We start from the raw sequence: 17,495 nt of genomic DNA, 5'->3' as shown, positions 1-17,495 counted from the left end.
TTCTACCGTATGTTAAAGAGCAGATTCTGGTAGTTGTAAGCAGACAAATAAGTAGTACTGATGTTATGACGGTACTACGTTACCTTTTTTTTTCTGTCATTCATTCGAGATGAAGCGTATATACATTTATACATTCTATTTTTCACTTAAGGCATAATTTTTTCAATATTTCATAAGATTTGAATCTAATATAAAGAACTTGGGCAATTTTTCAACATATTTGCAACCTAAGCTTCAGAGTTCTAAAAAAAAAAAAAAAATTAAGTTTACTACCTAAACTTTAAAAAACAAATTTCTAATCTTGTTTTCATTTCTGGTTTACAGCACGAACTACCAGACTTGCAGTTCTTTGCTCTTCCAGTTTAGCTTGCATAAAGTAGAACGGTAGCTCAAGCAGAACTTTGCCCGTGGATTGATCTGCTTTGGATCAAATCTTCCAGTCATTCCTGTGTCGTTTCTAAAGTGATAAGGGGCAATATTCTTGGGAATGTTTCTGCACTCTTTCAGACTGTCATGGCCCCAGTCAGTGTCTGTTGAAACACTTCATTCAGAGTTGGGCTCTACCCTCCAGAAGGCAGTTAGGTGGCATGTCTAACTTCTTTGCAAGGTTTTTCTTGGCCCAGACTCTATTTATGATAGGTAATTTTGGGTTGCCTTCACTATATCTGAAGCATAATTTAGGACACTGCAATTAATGACATGTATTAGCAGCTTTTAGCCACTTGCATGAATTGAGATAATTTCACTGTCATGAGAATTCTGATGGAATAGAATGAGTGAAATAGCAGCCTTCTTTGTGAATTCCAGCATTCAAGATTTAAGTCATAGCAAATTTAAAAGAAATTGGAGTTTGCTCTTCAGCAAATGTGAAGACTAAAATAAGTCTAGGCAACAATAGACAATACAGACAAGGGGTGTCATTTGGAACTCATTGTTCAGAAATAAAACTGGTATTGTAATTTCAGCATTCAATAATGGAATGATTATATCTTAGATAAGTAAAAGGACCTGCCTAAGAGCTTTCCTAAGCCATTTTATAATTCCAAACTCGGGCTTTCTTCTGGTTTGGGTTTGCTGTTGGAAAGTATCTTTGATTGGCCGAAGAGCAAATATTCAAGAGGGTATAATTCTTTTGTCGTTGGGCTTTTTGCTTTTTTTTTTTTTTTTTTTTAAAAAACATATTTATTGTTTTTGTTTCTCGATTTCAGCCATAACACAAAAACAACATCTTGGTTAGACCCACGGTGCCTGAACAAGCAGCAGAAGTCTCTGGAAGAGTGTGAAGATGATGGTAAGGGGTTTGGAAGGTCTTGGTTTAAGTGAGTTGGGTGTTTGTTCACACATGCACATTTTAAAGAACTGTAGCAAGGTCAGCCAGGTTTTAACTATGAGTTTTTGAAAGATAATCCAATCTCTAGTAAATGCACTCTGATTTCCAAAAGCAGAAAGGAAATTAGTAGAATTGTTATTAAAGAATGATTTGTTTAAATATAAAGGCAGATGCATAGTAATATCTCCATTGGAAATAGAACTATACACAGAAATTATTCAAATGAAATAAAACCTCTGCCTTCAGGAACTGGAGAAAACCCTACAATGTCTCTAAGAATAGAGACTTACCTATTGGACCAAAATCCTATATTATGAAAGTCTTAGAGGAAAAAATCAGTAGGTTTTCCTAAACTCCCCATGTTTCATAACTCTATTATATCCCAAGTCTTGGTGTAGGGAAAGCACATCTTGACTTTTTTAGCAATCTCTGCATAATTTAGATTATATCTTAGATACCTGAGGAGTGTCCAAGAAAGAGGCCGAGGTATTATCCTAGCCCTACTCTCCTTTTTAATCTTGAAAAAGAATCAACTGCCTATAAAAGTTACTATCTAAAAAAGTTTATTTCAAGGCTTCGAGATTTCTAATTATTTTTCTAAAATGAAAAAAAATTTGAAACAGAACAAACGTGTTCATTTTTGGTATGCTGAAGTCTATCCGAAGTCGTATCAAAATTACTTTTTGACGTGGACGAATTAAAAGGAATATGGTTTGCTCCGCTATTCATTATTCATTGCTGGCATTTGAATTGGTATAATTATTGAATACATATTTTACTGTAAGATAGAACTTTATTAATTTATCCTATTAGGCAGAATTATATATATCTATGTGTACAAATATATACACACATACTTGAGGCTTGTTTGAAAACATGAGCCAGTAAAATATAATACTGTCAAAATTTTATACTCTAAAATTCGTCCATTATACATAGATTGAAGATTACATGAAATGAACATACAGATTCATGTTCATATTTATTTGACTGACGTCCGGTAGAAGAAATACAAATCCTTCTGACTGAGAAGGCATGACCAAGCTACTCATTTTATTGTGGTTGCTTAGTCCCATTTCTGAAGAAGGAATGGAACAGATGTGGTCAGCTGCATTCTTCTGCATGCTTAAGGAATAATGAACTGTCCTGATTATTCAAATATTCTGTTTGATATATAATACATAGTGACCAATTCAATCGTAAAACTTCATGGAACAAAATTTAAACCCTTTTTGATACCTGATGATTATGAAGGCACTTTAGGCATTTTTATTACCACAGGATCTTTAATGTCAGTATCTATTATAATTATACTGAGAATGTGTGAAAATGCCTATTATAATTTTATAGGATGTAGAAAACTCCAATACCTTGTACTGAGAAAAACTGTTAATACGCTAAAAATAGTGGGTCAAATTACTGAATGGTGTTACCAAATCTAGTAATTTTTAATTGTTAGTGTTCTTATTATTGGTGTTAATGTTATTTCTTTTGGAACAAGTATGTATGCATACCGAATGCACTTAGTTTAGTAATTATCTCTTCAACATTAGAATTCATATATTGTTTTTCGAGTAGAAATTATATGTATGTCTGTATGCCTGTATACACAGTTACAAATATGTAACAATGTAACAGATTATGCCACAATGGCAAGTATAGGTTTCCATACCTGCATTTTCTGTTGCCAGTTAAGGCAAAGCTGCCTTGTGTTGTTTACATCATAACACAAAGAAGAATAACATTGTTGGTCACAACATTATTCCTGCCTTTCTGTTCTCTGTGGGTAATATGCATATGGAATGTAGCAACAGAGCATCATACTTACCGACTTACTGTAAAAATTTTATGTTTTCTGTTTCCTATCTCAAAAATGGAGAAATTAGTTTGGGATTTTGATTTTCATTATATCACTCCTTTTGCCTTTAAACTTGCCTTTGAGCTCCAGGCCAGTATTTTAATATGCCTGGTTGATCACACCAACTGTTAGTCCCAAAGAGACTTCAAACTCAATATGATTAAAACCCAACTAATGATCTTTTCCTCCAAAATCTCGTCCTCTGTGTTTCCTTTCTCAATTGAGGGTAAATTCATGATACTTAGAAGACCCCTTGACCTGTTACCCATTTTTAACCCATCTACTACCAGCTGAGTTCACTTTGCCTCCCAGATATCTTTGCAATCCATTCTCTATTTTCTTCATCACGTCTACCATCCTAGCCTAGGTCATGCTCATCTTCCACCCGGACTCTTGCCCATTCTCCTTCTTACACTGTACTCAGAGCAATCTTTTAAAATGTAAATGTGTTTGTGTTATCACTGACCACCCTCTCAAGCCTAATGCAATGGCTCTCTGGTCTGCTCAGATAAAGCCAAGTCCTTAGCTTGCCTTTTCAAGCATTATGTGGTTTAGCCTCTATAGCTTGTCTTATTCTTGCTCCTCTCCACTCTCTGCCCTTCATCCCCACTAGTTCCTCATCAAATTGCTTGCCCATGACAGTTAGATGTATAGTTTTCTCTCCTTAGAATATTCTTAAATCCCACATCTATTTATTGAGTGCCTCCTATATGTCGTGTGTTCTGGGAACTTCAGCTTTATCAATGAACACAATAAACAAAAAGTCCTGCTCTCAGAGAGCTTAAATTCTAGTCATTTTTCACTATAAGTCTTTTTGTTAAATTTTATATATCCTTCAGATTATATCTCAGGGGCTATTCCCGTGACCTTGCCCCTAGATACGATTAGATTCCTCTAGTATATGTCTTACTCTAGAGAACTTATTACAGTTTTAATTTACTTTTTTATTTATGTGAGCTTTCGATTTGTCTTCCCACCGAAAAGGATACAGATATATCTGATTTTGTCATATTGTTATCTCTGTCACTTAGCATAGTGACTGGTCTCATTAAATAATTATTGAAGAAATGAATGAATGCCCCCAAAGACATTAAATAATATCCAAATTGGCATGTTCATGAAAGATTATATAAATAATATTCCTTTTTTAAGAAGCAATGCTTGTATCAAAACTTGTTTTTAGCAATCATATAGTTTTTAATTCAAGAGTTTCTAAAGTCAGTAGTTGATTCATTTATTCATTCATCGATTTGAGAAATGTTTAGTCCCTCTCATGTACTAAAATTACACTGGGCACTGAGCAAATTGCAGTAGTGAAAACAGGCTTGATCTCTGGTCTTGTGGAGCTTACTGTGAAGGGGTCAGTTACCTGCTCTGTAGCTGGAGAGACTTTATATATGAAATGATTTGTTGTGTGCTGTCCTGTGTTCTCTCCTATGTAATAATAAAATATTTTATTGACAGCAAGAGAAGGTCAAGAATGGAAATGATCTTGACTTGTTTTGCTCCTTGAGCTTATTGAGAACATTTCATTCCAACAGTTCTGAACTGTTTGACTTAAGAAATCTTATATAATGTAAACTCTACCTCCTTTAGGGCAGTCTTTAGGCTTTGCTTCCCTAATGTACATCATCATGAAATCATTCATCTTGCTAACCCCTTTTTAAAGATATTGAAGTGTAGCTCATTTTAAAATCTGCGTCTCAATTTGACCTCACCTCCCATTTTTTCAGGCAGCAGTATTACTTATAGATTAAGTAAGGCTTTAATTGTGAGTTTAATTGCCTCACTGATCAGAGAATTATTGAAGGATTAAAGGGACTATTATTGAAAGGTCTATCAACTTTGTGTGTTCGAAATAAGGTCTATAATAAGTGATTTTTCACTTGAGAACATTGAAACCACAAAGGTATTTGTCATCTTCTACAACCAATCAAATCCTATTTTGACATGGAAGGAAATCAGCCATTTAATTATGTTGCCAAAATCAGCTCTTACTGTTTTGTGATTTACACTGAGGTCTCAAGTTTATTAGCCAACTCAATGAAATAAGCCACAATGCAGGTAAGGACAAAATCAAGTGATTTGTTTGCTGCTATTTTTCTGAGGGGAGTTTCTTTCTTGGTGCTGGTGTCTGAATTTTTCTTTCTCTCTTTTCTGTCTCATTCCTGCTATTCCTTTGGAGAAGAAGGGGTCCACACCGAGGAGCTGGACAGTGAACTAGGTAAACCCTCCCAGCCTGCTGCTGCTGTATGACTTGCTCTGAACAGTTCTGTCTCCAGTGAATTGTTTAATCTCTCTGTTTCTTTAATTGGTGCTTCTCCAATTGTGATGTCCTTTCTGGCTTATCCATGGAAGGTCAATCTTACAACCCATGTGCCTGACTGCAGACATGATGCAGAGCTGTAATAAATTGCATCTACAAAGAAAAAGTCTGAGTGAATTGAGACTAGAACGAGAATTAGCAATTGGTGCTAGGTATTGTAATTTGAGGATTAAGAGAAAACTGAAGAGACAGATCCTTGTTGTGTCCCTTGAACTCTCTCATATAACCTATTAGCCTCATTTTTTAATTTGTTTAATGTGAGTAGTCATCTATATGGGTAATACAAAAAAAGCAAAGCAAAACAAACAAAAACCTACCAGACAAAATATAAGGATCTTTATAGGAGTAACAGCAATACAATAATTTCTGAATAGTTAATGTCTTTACTATTGTGTTATTATTAAATCATTGGCCACAGGTGCATAACTGGCTTGCAAACCAGATGCCGGGTTTATATACCATTTTCCTTAGAACATATATATCAATGTAAATCAGATCCTGACTACCCTAGCTATTGTAGTTTAGAAATAATTTCCATTCGCAGGTAATGCCACACTCTTTTATCTTTGCTGTTGGAACGTATTGAATTATGTCCCCTGCTAAGTTAAATGTTTTACATTCAGTTTTGAACAGTGTTCATATTAGTTTGCATTCCATCTGATGCCTCTAGAGAAGGATAGTTGGGAAAGCACAGGTTTTAGCTAAATTGCACATGAAAGCCGTAGCCAATTGAAGAATGACCATGATATATTTTTTAAATAGAAAATTGTTTAACATCAATATGAATGGAACTGTACTGAGATTATTGAATCAGCCTAGCATTTTTAAGATTGCCTTAAGAACTGAAAATATAACTATTTAATACAGATTATTTTCATTCAATTTTGTTTTTGTTATATAGATAGAGATAATCATGGTTGACTAGAGTTATGATATAATAGAATTTAGCTCTGTTTTTCTTAATGTTTGGAGCATATTCTGTTGTAATGGATGGATATGCAAGCAATGGTGGGTAACTATTGGTAGACTTATTTTAAACATGTTTAATAAGTTGTCCTTGTGGTCATTGTGGTAGAAGTGACTTGTGATTCAATCTATGTAATATAACAATCTGAAAGTAATTTATTTTTTAAAAATGTATCAGTCTACTGTTATTAGATTAATTGAAAAAGACAGAACTAGGTTTCCCAGACATAAAATGAGTACCTTAATCATTTGTTGAGCCACTTTAAACTACTCTTGATACCTAACTAATATCTGTGAACTACTGCTGTCAGTAGGCAGCTGGTAGAGATAATATAACTGTGTTCAGGAGCGCACATTTATTTACTTCTATGGAAATTTGAATGTTGAAGTTTTTAGGAAAGAAATGTCTGTTTTCTTTTTTCCCATGTAACTGTAATATTATGGAAACTTTCCCATGCTGTTATGGACTCTAAAAATGTTTTAATGAGTGCATAATATCCCTTCTCGTGGTCAAAGCCACAATTCTGGGAGGTGGCTGGTGAATTGGAGGAGCTATGTCTGGGGTCAGAATAGGCTGCCTGGCCTCACATTCGGGCTCCTCCACTTTTTGGCTTTATGAACTTGGGTGAGTCATTCACCTTCACTTAGCTTCCCTTTCCTTATCTGTAGAAAGGGACTGAAAGAGGAGCTCCCAAGGTGCTTGTTGAGGAGACTTAGTTAGAATGTACCTTAATATTTATCCCTGTGATCAGCTCATATTGTTTTACCAGTTTTATCATTTATTCATTCGTTCATTCATTCATTCATTCATTCATTCTCTTGTTGGACTTTTCAGTACTTCTTTATGGTACGTTCTGCCTTTAATATGGAGCAGAAGAGGAACATGTATACTATAGAAATGGCTCAAATGTGTCCTTGTAGGTAGAGTAGAGATAGGACTCTTTATTTTTGCCTGCATATGTCCACTGTTTAAAGAGTGGTGTACATACATGTTTATACACACACACACATACACACACACACAGAGTTTTCTTTTGCATTCATTCCAGATTCTTTTGACAAGTTCATTGCCCATTTTCATAATTAGAGGGTCCTAATTTCAAACATTAGCAACTCTCAGGTTTTTCAGTGAACAATACAATTCCAGATGTGATAAGGAAGGAAACCTTTTCTATAAAATGCCTCTGAAAAGGGGCTGTCGGCATGGGTGTTGGGCACAGGTCATTTGATTACAGAGTTGTCGTTTCTGAACTCTGTTGTTTGAGCTGGGTCAGTGACTCTATTATGCACTTCTGGTTTGCAGAATTCATCACATCCTCTGTAGTCTTCTTCCCAGAACTGAAAAGCACTCGCAGTATCTTCTTTTGGAATTATGGGTTATTCATGTGCTGAAACAAACTAAGAGAGGTAGAGACAAGAAAATGAGGTCTCTTGCCAACCAAAACTAAGTTACAGTTTTGAAATTTATCCCTGATTATGGACACGACTTTCAATCTGTGTGCTGACAAATCCCTTTTGAAAAGAATTTAGAACATTTGTCTGCAGCACATTTGCTTCTGTGGTGACAATCAGTATAGTATGAGATTTTCAGAGACAAGAATAGCAAGCAAACAGACCATACAAATCTGTCCTACTCCTTTTGTGCTTTCCTAGAACAGTTGCTTTTTTTTTTTTGAGCCTATGTGCTAGCCGGGTGCTGTGCATCCTCATTTACAAGCATCCTCATTTAATCTGCAGTTGACCTTTGGGGTAAATCCTAGAGAAGGATGTGATTCCAAGATGTTAAGAAACTAACCCAACTCCAGACATATGAGGTGGTAGAGTTAAGGTTCGATTCTAGATCTGGGCAACCCCCAAAGAGTCTTAGCTGCCTGAAATCTCTGTGACAGGTTATATAGCCTGTTTTGAAGTCTGACGGTTATTAAACAAGGCGGAAGGGGGAGGAGGGATTATGTGTCTCTTTAGGCATCTTCATAGTATTTAGCAAAAAAAGAAATGTAATGTCATCTTTTTCTGAGCTTCAATATTTTCTGCCATTTTCAGTTATTTAGATTGAAATAGCAAATTCGAGGACAGACATCTTTTTTTTTAAATTGATGATCCATTTCTATTTTAAGCATTAGGAGACTAATTCCTATTATTAAATTAATCACTTTGAAATTGAGAAATCTGTCTTTTCAATTTTAAATGTTTCAGGTTGAAAAACTGAAAAATTTTTGCAATTTGCTAATCTGATCCAGAAGATGTGTTTACATTTACAAATGTTCAGATGCTCTGGTTGACCAACCTCATTCTTTGCTGACTGCATGGCAGGACCAAGTCAGAAGCGCCTTCTTTTCTTGTCTTGCGCCCTTCTCGGGCCTCCACCAAAGCACCTACCATGAGGTGTTTGAATAGTCCGCTCAGATGGTGCAATTGCAATTATCTTTGCGTCCTGGTGCCTGGCACAATCTCAGGGAGACAATAGGCACTCAATTAATGTTTGACAAGTTAATAATAGAATGAATTGAATTCTTAAAGTTTTCTCTATATTATCTAAAGATAATAGGGCCAAATGTTTAAGATTGCAGATTTTGAAAAGAGATTTGGTTCATTAAACATGATGTGGTCCCCTTACACTCACCAGTTTTTCTGCCCCATGCCAGAACAAATATATGACTATGCACCAATTTGCATTTTTTTAAATCTTCGATTTCCCAACTCTTTGGAAATATTTTTCTGGTTCATTTTAATTTAAATGGTAATTTCCAGCTTCGTAAGGGGAAACCATTTCTCTGGCATTTGATTTGCATTCGTTCTCAAGACTCTGCGTATAAAAATACCAAGTTGTATCAACATCTGCAAAGTGGACCTGTCTTGCGTTTTAGTAGCTTATGTCTCCCAGAATTCAGAGACTCCTTTAAAACCTGCTAAGTGGGTTTCTTTTTTTTTTTTTTTAATGAAAATAAAAGGAAGAAAACCTTGTTTCTTTGTTCACAAATGTATAACATGGAGCAAAATCTATGAAATAAATGTGTCTTGATGTCCCCCCCAAATGTGAACAATAAATAAGCATTAAACAATTAGCCTTTGCGTGGGTACACGCGTATGACTCCATATTAGTATGAAACTATTTGAGGCATATGTAAACCCTACGCCCTGATGAAACATTCACTATTTGAAAATATTGACCACATGATTCCTTGAATTAAAAAAAAAACAAAAAATTCTAGTATTTCAGAGTAAGCGATATTTGTAATATATTTCATTTAAGTTGGTCTTAATAGCTGCTTGCAGGAATAACAATTCACTTTCGAGTACTGTATTATACAATCTTCCTTTAATTACGTCTGTATCTGGGTGGCTTTGAAATTTAAATTGATTGATTATTCTCTTCCTGAAAGAATTGTTTAATGACACAAAACATAGCTGCTTCTTTTACCAGGTCAAATTGCCTAGTGCAATGGGTTTTTTCACAATAGATCCTTACTGTAACAGAACTCACTGTTACTTAGTTAATAAAGTTCCAACCTTTGATAGGAAACCTTACAAAGTCAAGTTTAGTAGAGTACAGTTGAGTTTTCAAAAAGGCACATATATTCCCCAATCCCATTTTACCATCACATTTAAGGGAATAAATTCTAGTGAGTTCGTGGAGAGCAAGACCTGTGTTTCTGCTTTCATAGGCAAACTGCTGGTGAAGATGCGTGTGTTTAAATATAGCAATTGGGTGACAGATGTGTGCAATTCAAAAACCCAACCTCGTGGGTATTTTTACTTACTGAATAACATTTTAATTAGGAACAAGGAGAAAATAAGATGTAAATTTTATTTCATTCCAGGAAGAGCAAAAAGAGTACTATTGTATTGAAAATGAAAAGAAACATTTAATTTTACTCAAATTTGTTTTTGTGGTAAGGTAGTCTAGAAGTAAAATGAGAAAACTATAAATACTTAGAAACTAGACATCAAGGCAAATTTTAACTATATTTTTATTAAAATATAATTGAATAGTTGATTTAGAATGGCACCCAGGACTTCATTTTATTGGTTCATTTGCTTGTGTAATGTGTCAGTAAAGAATTGTTCTTCATATAGAAAAATACAGTGATAAAATAAAAATAATGCTTGCTTTTCTCTTAGGATACACAGTTTTAATTGGATTTAAGGCATTTGTATGAGTCTTTCTCTTTTTGCCTAACTTGTTAAAAATCCCCAGGTTCTTTAAGAACGTGCTCTTCTTGTTCTAAATGTTCCTTTATTTTATTTTTCAGAACTGCCTGCTGGTTGGGAAAAGATTGAAGACCCTGTCTATGGTATCTACTATGTAGAGTAAGTGCCTAATCCACACTTTAGTTTGTACCCTCTGTAATTATGCATATTTATGCTGAACAGAGTTTGACATCATTATACTGTATAAACTAAATAATAATAACTTAATTTTATAATGAAAAAATATATGTATATTTTAATGAATGAGAAAATATTCAGCAAATAACAAGACAGCAAATTATGTTATGAAATTCACGAGGGCCAGAATTGTGTCTTTTGTTTACCACCCTATAACCAAGGCCCAAATCATCCTGGTGTATGGCAGGTACTTAATAAGTATTAGTTGAATGAATGAATGAATGAATGAATGTACTTAATAAGTATTAATTGAATGAATGAATGAATGAAAGAATGAACGAGAAAGGCACAGATTCAGTAGACCAAATAAATAGGAGTTATCTTTAGGAGAAGAACCTGTTTGTCTACTTTTTGCCCTGCTGAGGTCAGACTTTATTCATTCAGACTTTCTAAAAGGGTCAGACAGATCTTAATATTGTATGAAACTTTGTCAAGATTAAGAAGGAAATTGAGAACTAGCTAACGTGCAAGATCTTGTGTGCATCTTTGCCTCTCCCTTGCCTGAGGACATACAGATGGCTCCTGTTTTCCATTTTTAATAGTCTCAAACCCTCATCATAACCTCTTTACTAGGTGCCTCAGTCAAGCATTAGAAATACACTTTGTGCTTTCAGCAAACCCATCAATTGGTAGAATGATACCAAAATAAAAGAAACCCAAGCTATTAAACATTGAATAAATATGCTAAATATGCTTTATATCATTTCTTCTGAGAAAGATGAGAAATAACTAATAAAAGATTCTTTGAAAGAAACAAATGCCATATAAATGTTCTGTCGTTATAAATTCTAGCTGCCACAGTGAAGATAACTGGCAAGCTTTCTGCACCTCACGCTGCTGGCAATGAAAAGTCATTTGTATAAAACCCCGGTGATAAGAACATATGATGCAAAAATGTAAGGTTGTAAAATGCTCAGCATCTTACTGTAAAAACATGAGTTTCATATAGCAAGTTTCTTTTGCCATGACATTGCCACCTCTTTACCTAACAAGAAGGATTGGTGATTTGGGGCATCAGAAAGGCCAGCTCAGTTGTTTCTCTGACCTTCATAAAATAAAGTTCTTATATGTGCCCTGTAGATCATCTTTTTCACAGATGTACAATGGGGTTCTTGCCTATTTGGGGCTCATTTTGAGTTTTCCCTCAACTAATTTGTGTATTAAGAGAAAAGGAATAGGTAACAACTTTGATAGATGAAGAAACTTATTTGAGGGGCTAGTTGTTGTCTTCCTATACATTTCTCCTCTCTGTGTCTTTTCAGATCCACGCGCCTGTTCATGTTAGACTATTTCTTAGCATGAAATTGCCTACAAGAATTAGGAAATAAACCAGTAGTCCTGCAATAGGAAATAAGGGTAATTGGTCCATCTACCCTATTCGACATGCTTGCCTTTAAAACTTAAAACCTGGCTTTAAAAAGTATTTCAACTCTAAACAATCACATAATAAGTATGTTCCCAAACTTCTAGTGAAGTATGATTTTGTTTATGCTTTTGTGTGTTTATATAACATGTGTATGTACATACACATAAATAAGGCCATGGCAAAGAAAACGTATGTGTGTGTGTGTGTCTATGTATGTATGTATGTTTGTATGTATGTATGTATGTATGTATGTATGTATACATGTGTATATGAGTATGGGGAGGGGGTGTTTATTTTGCCATGGCATTTTTAGTTTCATAGCCATCTGAAGTATCCGAGTCTTTGTCACTTTGAATACATTACGTTGCTTAGGTTAGCTGTATTTGGAGTCTATTTGCCTAAGGTTTATACTTTTAATCTTGACTCCATGTCTGTTGATCAGAATAGTTGACAGATGTAGGTAGATTCCTTCTTTTAACTTTATTGTGTGGGTGAATGCTTCCGTGAACTCTATCATAGAAAGTTACACAGCAGTTCTGGCATTATATGTTACAGACAACGTCGCTTCTCCACTTTAATCTCATTTTTTTAATACTTCTATAATCTATTTCTTGTTGAATTAAAGCAACTTGACTTATCAGGTGATTCCTTGAACATTTGGGAGTCGTGGGATTTGAATGCAGACAGACCTGAACTTGCATGCCTCTTTACTGTTTACTAACTATGTTGTGTTAGGTGAGTTATTAACTGTTCAGGAATTTGCTTTTTTTTACAATCCATAAAATATAAATAAAAATAGGACCTAACTCCTGGCATTTATTGAAGATTTTAAAATAAAATGCATGTAAAACTTACAGCACAATGCTTGGTACATGTAAGTAGTAAGTGTTGGAAACTATTCACTTTTATTTCCTCTTCCTAATTGCACATTTTGACACAAGATGGACAACATCTCAGACCACCTGCTTTGCTCAGTTCTAATCACAGGACTTGGCCTGACTGGCATTTTGCTTGTGAGATGAAATGTTTCCCAACTGAATCTTTTCTGCCTTCTGTTCCAGCCACATCAACAGGAAAACACAATATGAGAACCCAGTTCTAGAAGCCAAACGGAAGAAGCAGATTGAGCAGCAGCAGCAGCAACAGCAGCAGCAACCACAACAACAGCCGCAGCAGCAGCAGCAGCAGCAGCAGCAGCAGCAACAGCAGCAGCAGCAGCAGCCACAGCAGCAAGAAGGTTGGCTTTCTCTTGATCTGTGGGCTGAGGAGCTCAGGGTGAAGTCTGGGCGCCAACACCCCCATGTGGTCAGAACTGGCCTTGAATAATCATGTCCTGCCATCCTGAGGACTTGATGTCCTGGTGGAAGGAATACAGAGCTGCTAGAGTTCCCTTCCCTGCAACCCAGACAGCTCAAATGGGGGACCCAAATCAAAGGCAACCAAATCTCAAATGTAGAAAGGAAAGCTGTCTTTAGGATTGGAGACCTTTCTGATGGTGAAAGAATTTCCTTGCCCCAGCAGCATTCGCACACCAACTGCTGTCTAAATCTAAACCACTTTTAGCACTTTAAGAAGAATTACCGGATATGAAACTTTTAATTTTAAGAACATTACATGTGTGCATCACAGAAAGCTGATAATTTGAGTGCTTTTTAAAAAACTAAGTTAATTCATGCTTTTTGTAGTGTAGAACATTAAATTCTCCCCCACTCGCTCCAGACCCATTCTCAACAGAAATTTTCTAGGAATGTACAAATATCCACATTTTAACAAAAATCATAATTTATATATATATAAGTTTTGTGACTCATTTTTCTCACATAAATATATTTCTTGTACATAATTCAGTTGGTTAATATAGATTTATCTTATAATTTTTAATAGCTGCATAATATTTCATTTTATGAATGTTTCTACTTAGCCATCTGTTGATTAATAGATGCTTAGGTTTTTCCCAGTTTTCACTGAATACTTATAAAAAAGATAGGCTAACACACTCTCAATATAATATTTGATATCAAATATATGAGTGTCAAATATAACACTTACAATATAATATTGAATATCATAAATATAGACCGTAGCATGGAAGGCAAACTTTTTCTGGGCAGATAGTAAATTTTGTGGGCTTTATTGTTCGTACAGTCTCTGTTACAACTATTCATCTCTGCCCTTGTAGTATGAAAACAGCTATAGACAATATGTGAGCAAATGAGCATGCAGTGTTCCAATTCAACATGATCTATGGACACTGAAATTTAAACTTCATGTAATTTTCATGTGTTGTAAAATACTCTTTTTTATTTTTTTTTCCAATCATTCAAAAATGTAAAAACCATTTTTGGCTCAAGTTGTATAACACAGGCGTTGGGCCCAATTTTGGCCTTTTGACCATAATTTGCCAACCACTACCATAGACTCTATGTGGGGCGGGTGTGTTTGTGTGTGTTTGTGTGTGTTCACTTATTGAAAAGTTCTCCTTTCTACCTTAATCTATTTTTTTTATTTTAAAAAATGTTTTTTTTAATATTTTTTTCTGAGCTGGTGAAACTTGATATCGCAGTTTGGAGAATGAGAGTATACAACTGAATATGTATGTGCAATTGAATATGTTAATTGAGCTGGAAAGGAATCTAGGGTAAATATCAAGGGTTACTCACTGTGAGTTATTTCTGGGCTTCCAAGGGAAATACAACTGTAGTGAGGACCCAGGATTATTGGTAATGGGTCCCGTGTGGAGTTCAGAGATGATAGGAGATAATATCTTAGCAAACTGCTGAAATGCAACTTCACTACTTCAGGCAAGCAGGCTTAGCAGTCCAACACATGCTCAATTACATTTAAGAAGCGTCTCCCTTGTTGGGCTGTCTTTAGTTGACTCTGTCTTTCTCGATGTTACTTGGTTTCACTTTTGACTCTCTAGCCAGAGATTACTAAATATTTATTGGATATATCACAATATTTTTTTCCCTAAAGGTCTTAGAAAAGTGACAGAGACAGAGAGAGATACCTTGATATTCTTAACCTAGAGTGAGGTCAAATACCAATTTCTTTTTAAGTTCTTTGCCTCTGGTTTTATTGGTTTGTGTAATTTTATAATTAAGAAGAAGGTGAATCCCAAGTAAATTGACCATCCATTTGAAGGGAAAACCAGTAAACCATTTTTCTCTTTCATGTAGAATGGACGGAAGACCATTCATCGCTTGTGCCTCCTGTTATTCCTAACCACCCCGCAAGCAATCCAGAGCCGGCCAGAGAAGCTTCACTTCAGGGTAAAGTATTTTTATAATTGCATCATAATTTTAGTTCAAAAATTTAATTTTAAGGATATTTTAAGAAGTTGAATTTTGTAACTCCCAGCTCATTCCTTCAATAGCAAAAACCATAATGATTGAAACTTTAAATGTATTGTTAATCAAAATTGTCAAAAAAATTAGAAACTTTTCTGTATGAATTTCTTCAGCTATTTGTAATGCTCTAAAAGTAATGACTACTTGTTATTAAGGATCGATTAAACCAGGGTTTATCAACCTCAGTACAATTGACATTTTGGGTCAGATAATTCCTTGTTATGGGGGCTGTGTTATATATACACATTGTAGGATGTTTAGCAGCATCCCTGACCTCTACCCATAAGGTACCAGTAGTGCCCCTTCCCCTGTTATGACAAAAAGTGCCCCTGGGAGTCAAAAATATCCCAGAGTTGTGAACCACCAATTTAGAGACCACAGATATTTATTATTGTGCTAAATAAAATAAATTGAAAACTTGGCATTAGGTATTTTAAGATTCTAGTCAACATATTTGCTTTTAACTATAATTTTCCTATAAAAGTAAAATGGTTTGATATTATTGTTTTACATTCTCATCTCCTGTTCTTACTGCACTTCTGGCATTTATGCATGTTTTACAGCATTTCATTGGGTCTCACTTATTTACATTCACAAATAGTTATGAGCCCCCTAGAGAGGCTAATTTTTGAAAATTGAAAGCTCCAGAATCTTGCTATTTTCAGGCCTCATTACTTTTAAATGATAGAAAAGATTTTTTTTGCTGTTTATTTGTTTAGGTTTTTTTTTTCTTTTAAATAAGAAAAAGAGAACAAGCATCATATTTGATGGCTTTGAGGAATGTGGTGCAGAACTATTAATATGCCTATAAAATTTGTCTTCCTTTTCATTTTAAAAGAGATAATAGTTGTGTTAGATATAAAAAGATGAGTAGAATAAGTATTTTCTCTAATTTGATTCCCCTATTATCATTTTCAAAAGAAAGAAGTTGTTTCCCTGCTAGCTGATATTGTCATGAGATTAGTATTAATATCAGTTTATGTAAAATAATTTCTGCTGGCTTGGATAAACTTTTTTATGGTGATAATGGCTTTAACAAAGATAGAACATGGTGGATAATAACATATTAATTAGTATCAACATGATTGTGGCCTCCCCTGTATTTTTTAAGTATAAAAGTCCTTCTGCAGCCTCATATTGTCTTATTTCCCCCTCTCCTGATGTTAGCTACACTAACTTTTCAGTTCCTTGAATCTCTTTTCAGTTCCTGGAACCAGCAAACCTTCGACCATGTCAGATCCTTTGCATATGCTGTTCACTCTGTTCACAGTTGTCTTTTCCTCCTACTGTTTGCTTTGCTAACTCCTTTTCATCTCAGGTCATTGTCAGGTTCCCATGTTATATTCACTTTTTCCATCTTATTCTTTTCATTTATAGAATTAACATTTTATAATTAGTGCTTGTATATGTTCAATTTTTTAATAGTTTCCTTTTTACTTTAAATCTCACAGAGGCAGGAGAAAATATATATATATATATATTTACTGTAGGATACTCCAAACAAGATAATATCCCTTTGCTACCTAGTTTCTGCTGAAATTTATTATGGAGTGAAACAATATACACATACGTACATATATATATATACATATATGATAAGTAGAACAGCTTCCTTAAAGAATTGTCTTAGAGATTAAAATTAAAGCTTTAAAGGTTCAGATTCTGGGTTGCAAATGCTTAGTGCACCATCTCAGGGAAGGGTCAGATGGTATGTGTCTGTGTTGGGAGCATCATCTCAGATTCCTTCTTTTTCCTACACCGTTTTTTGTTTTATTTTTTCTTTTCTTCTTTGACTCTCTTCAGTCCCATAGTGGTTTGGAATTTGGGAGAAGTTCACTGAACTCTCCCTGGGAACCTTTCATGTTTCTTATAGCCTTTCTACTATGTAATTTCCATGCTAATCCTTTTCT

General features: G+C 34.8%; 1 protein-coding gene across 15 annotated transcripts in view; it reads left to right on the top strand.

Moving 5' to 3' along the window:
- The window catches only part of MAGI1 (membrane associated guanylate kinase, WW and PDZ domain containing 1), a 570,532-nt gene that overhangs the window by 477,021 nt on the left and 76,016 nt on the right, over nt 1-17,495 (top strand). For 7 of the 15 annotated variants that reach the window (XM_023529696.1, XM_023529690.1, XM_011358465.2 and 4 more), the window contains exons 6-10: nt 1,209-1,291; nt 5,377-5,412; nt 10,734-10,791; nt 13,297-13,472; nt 15,415-15,507. In XM_023529696.1, coding sequence (XP_023385464.1) covers nt 1,209-1,291; nt 5,377-5,412; nt 10,734-10,791; nt 13,297-13,472; nt 15,415-15,507 — 446 coding nt within the window. Of the gene's footprint in view, nt 1-1,208; nt 1,292-5,373; nt 5,413-10,733; nt 10,792-13,296; nt 13,473-15,414; nt 15,508-17,495 lie in introns of all 15 variants that reach the window. The other 8 variants (XM_023529693.1, XM_023529695.1, XM_023529691.1 and 5 more) reach the window with 2 other exon arrangements.

Source organism: Pteropus vampyrus, unplaced genomic scaffold (assembly GCF_000151845.1).
Source record: "Pteropus vampyrus isolate Shadow unplaced genomic scaffold, Pvam_2.0 Scaffold41, whole genome shotgun sequence".
NCBI lineage: Eukaryota > Metazoa > Chordata > Mammalia > Chiroptera > Pteropodidae > Pteropus > Pteropus vampyrus.
This window is presented reverse-complemented; position numbering and strand designations above follow the sequence as displayed.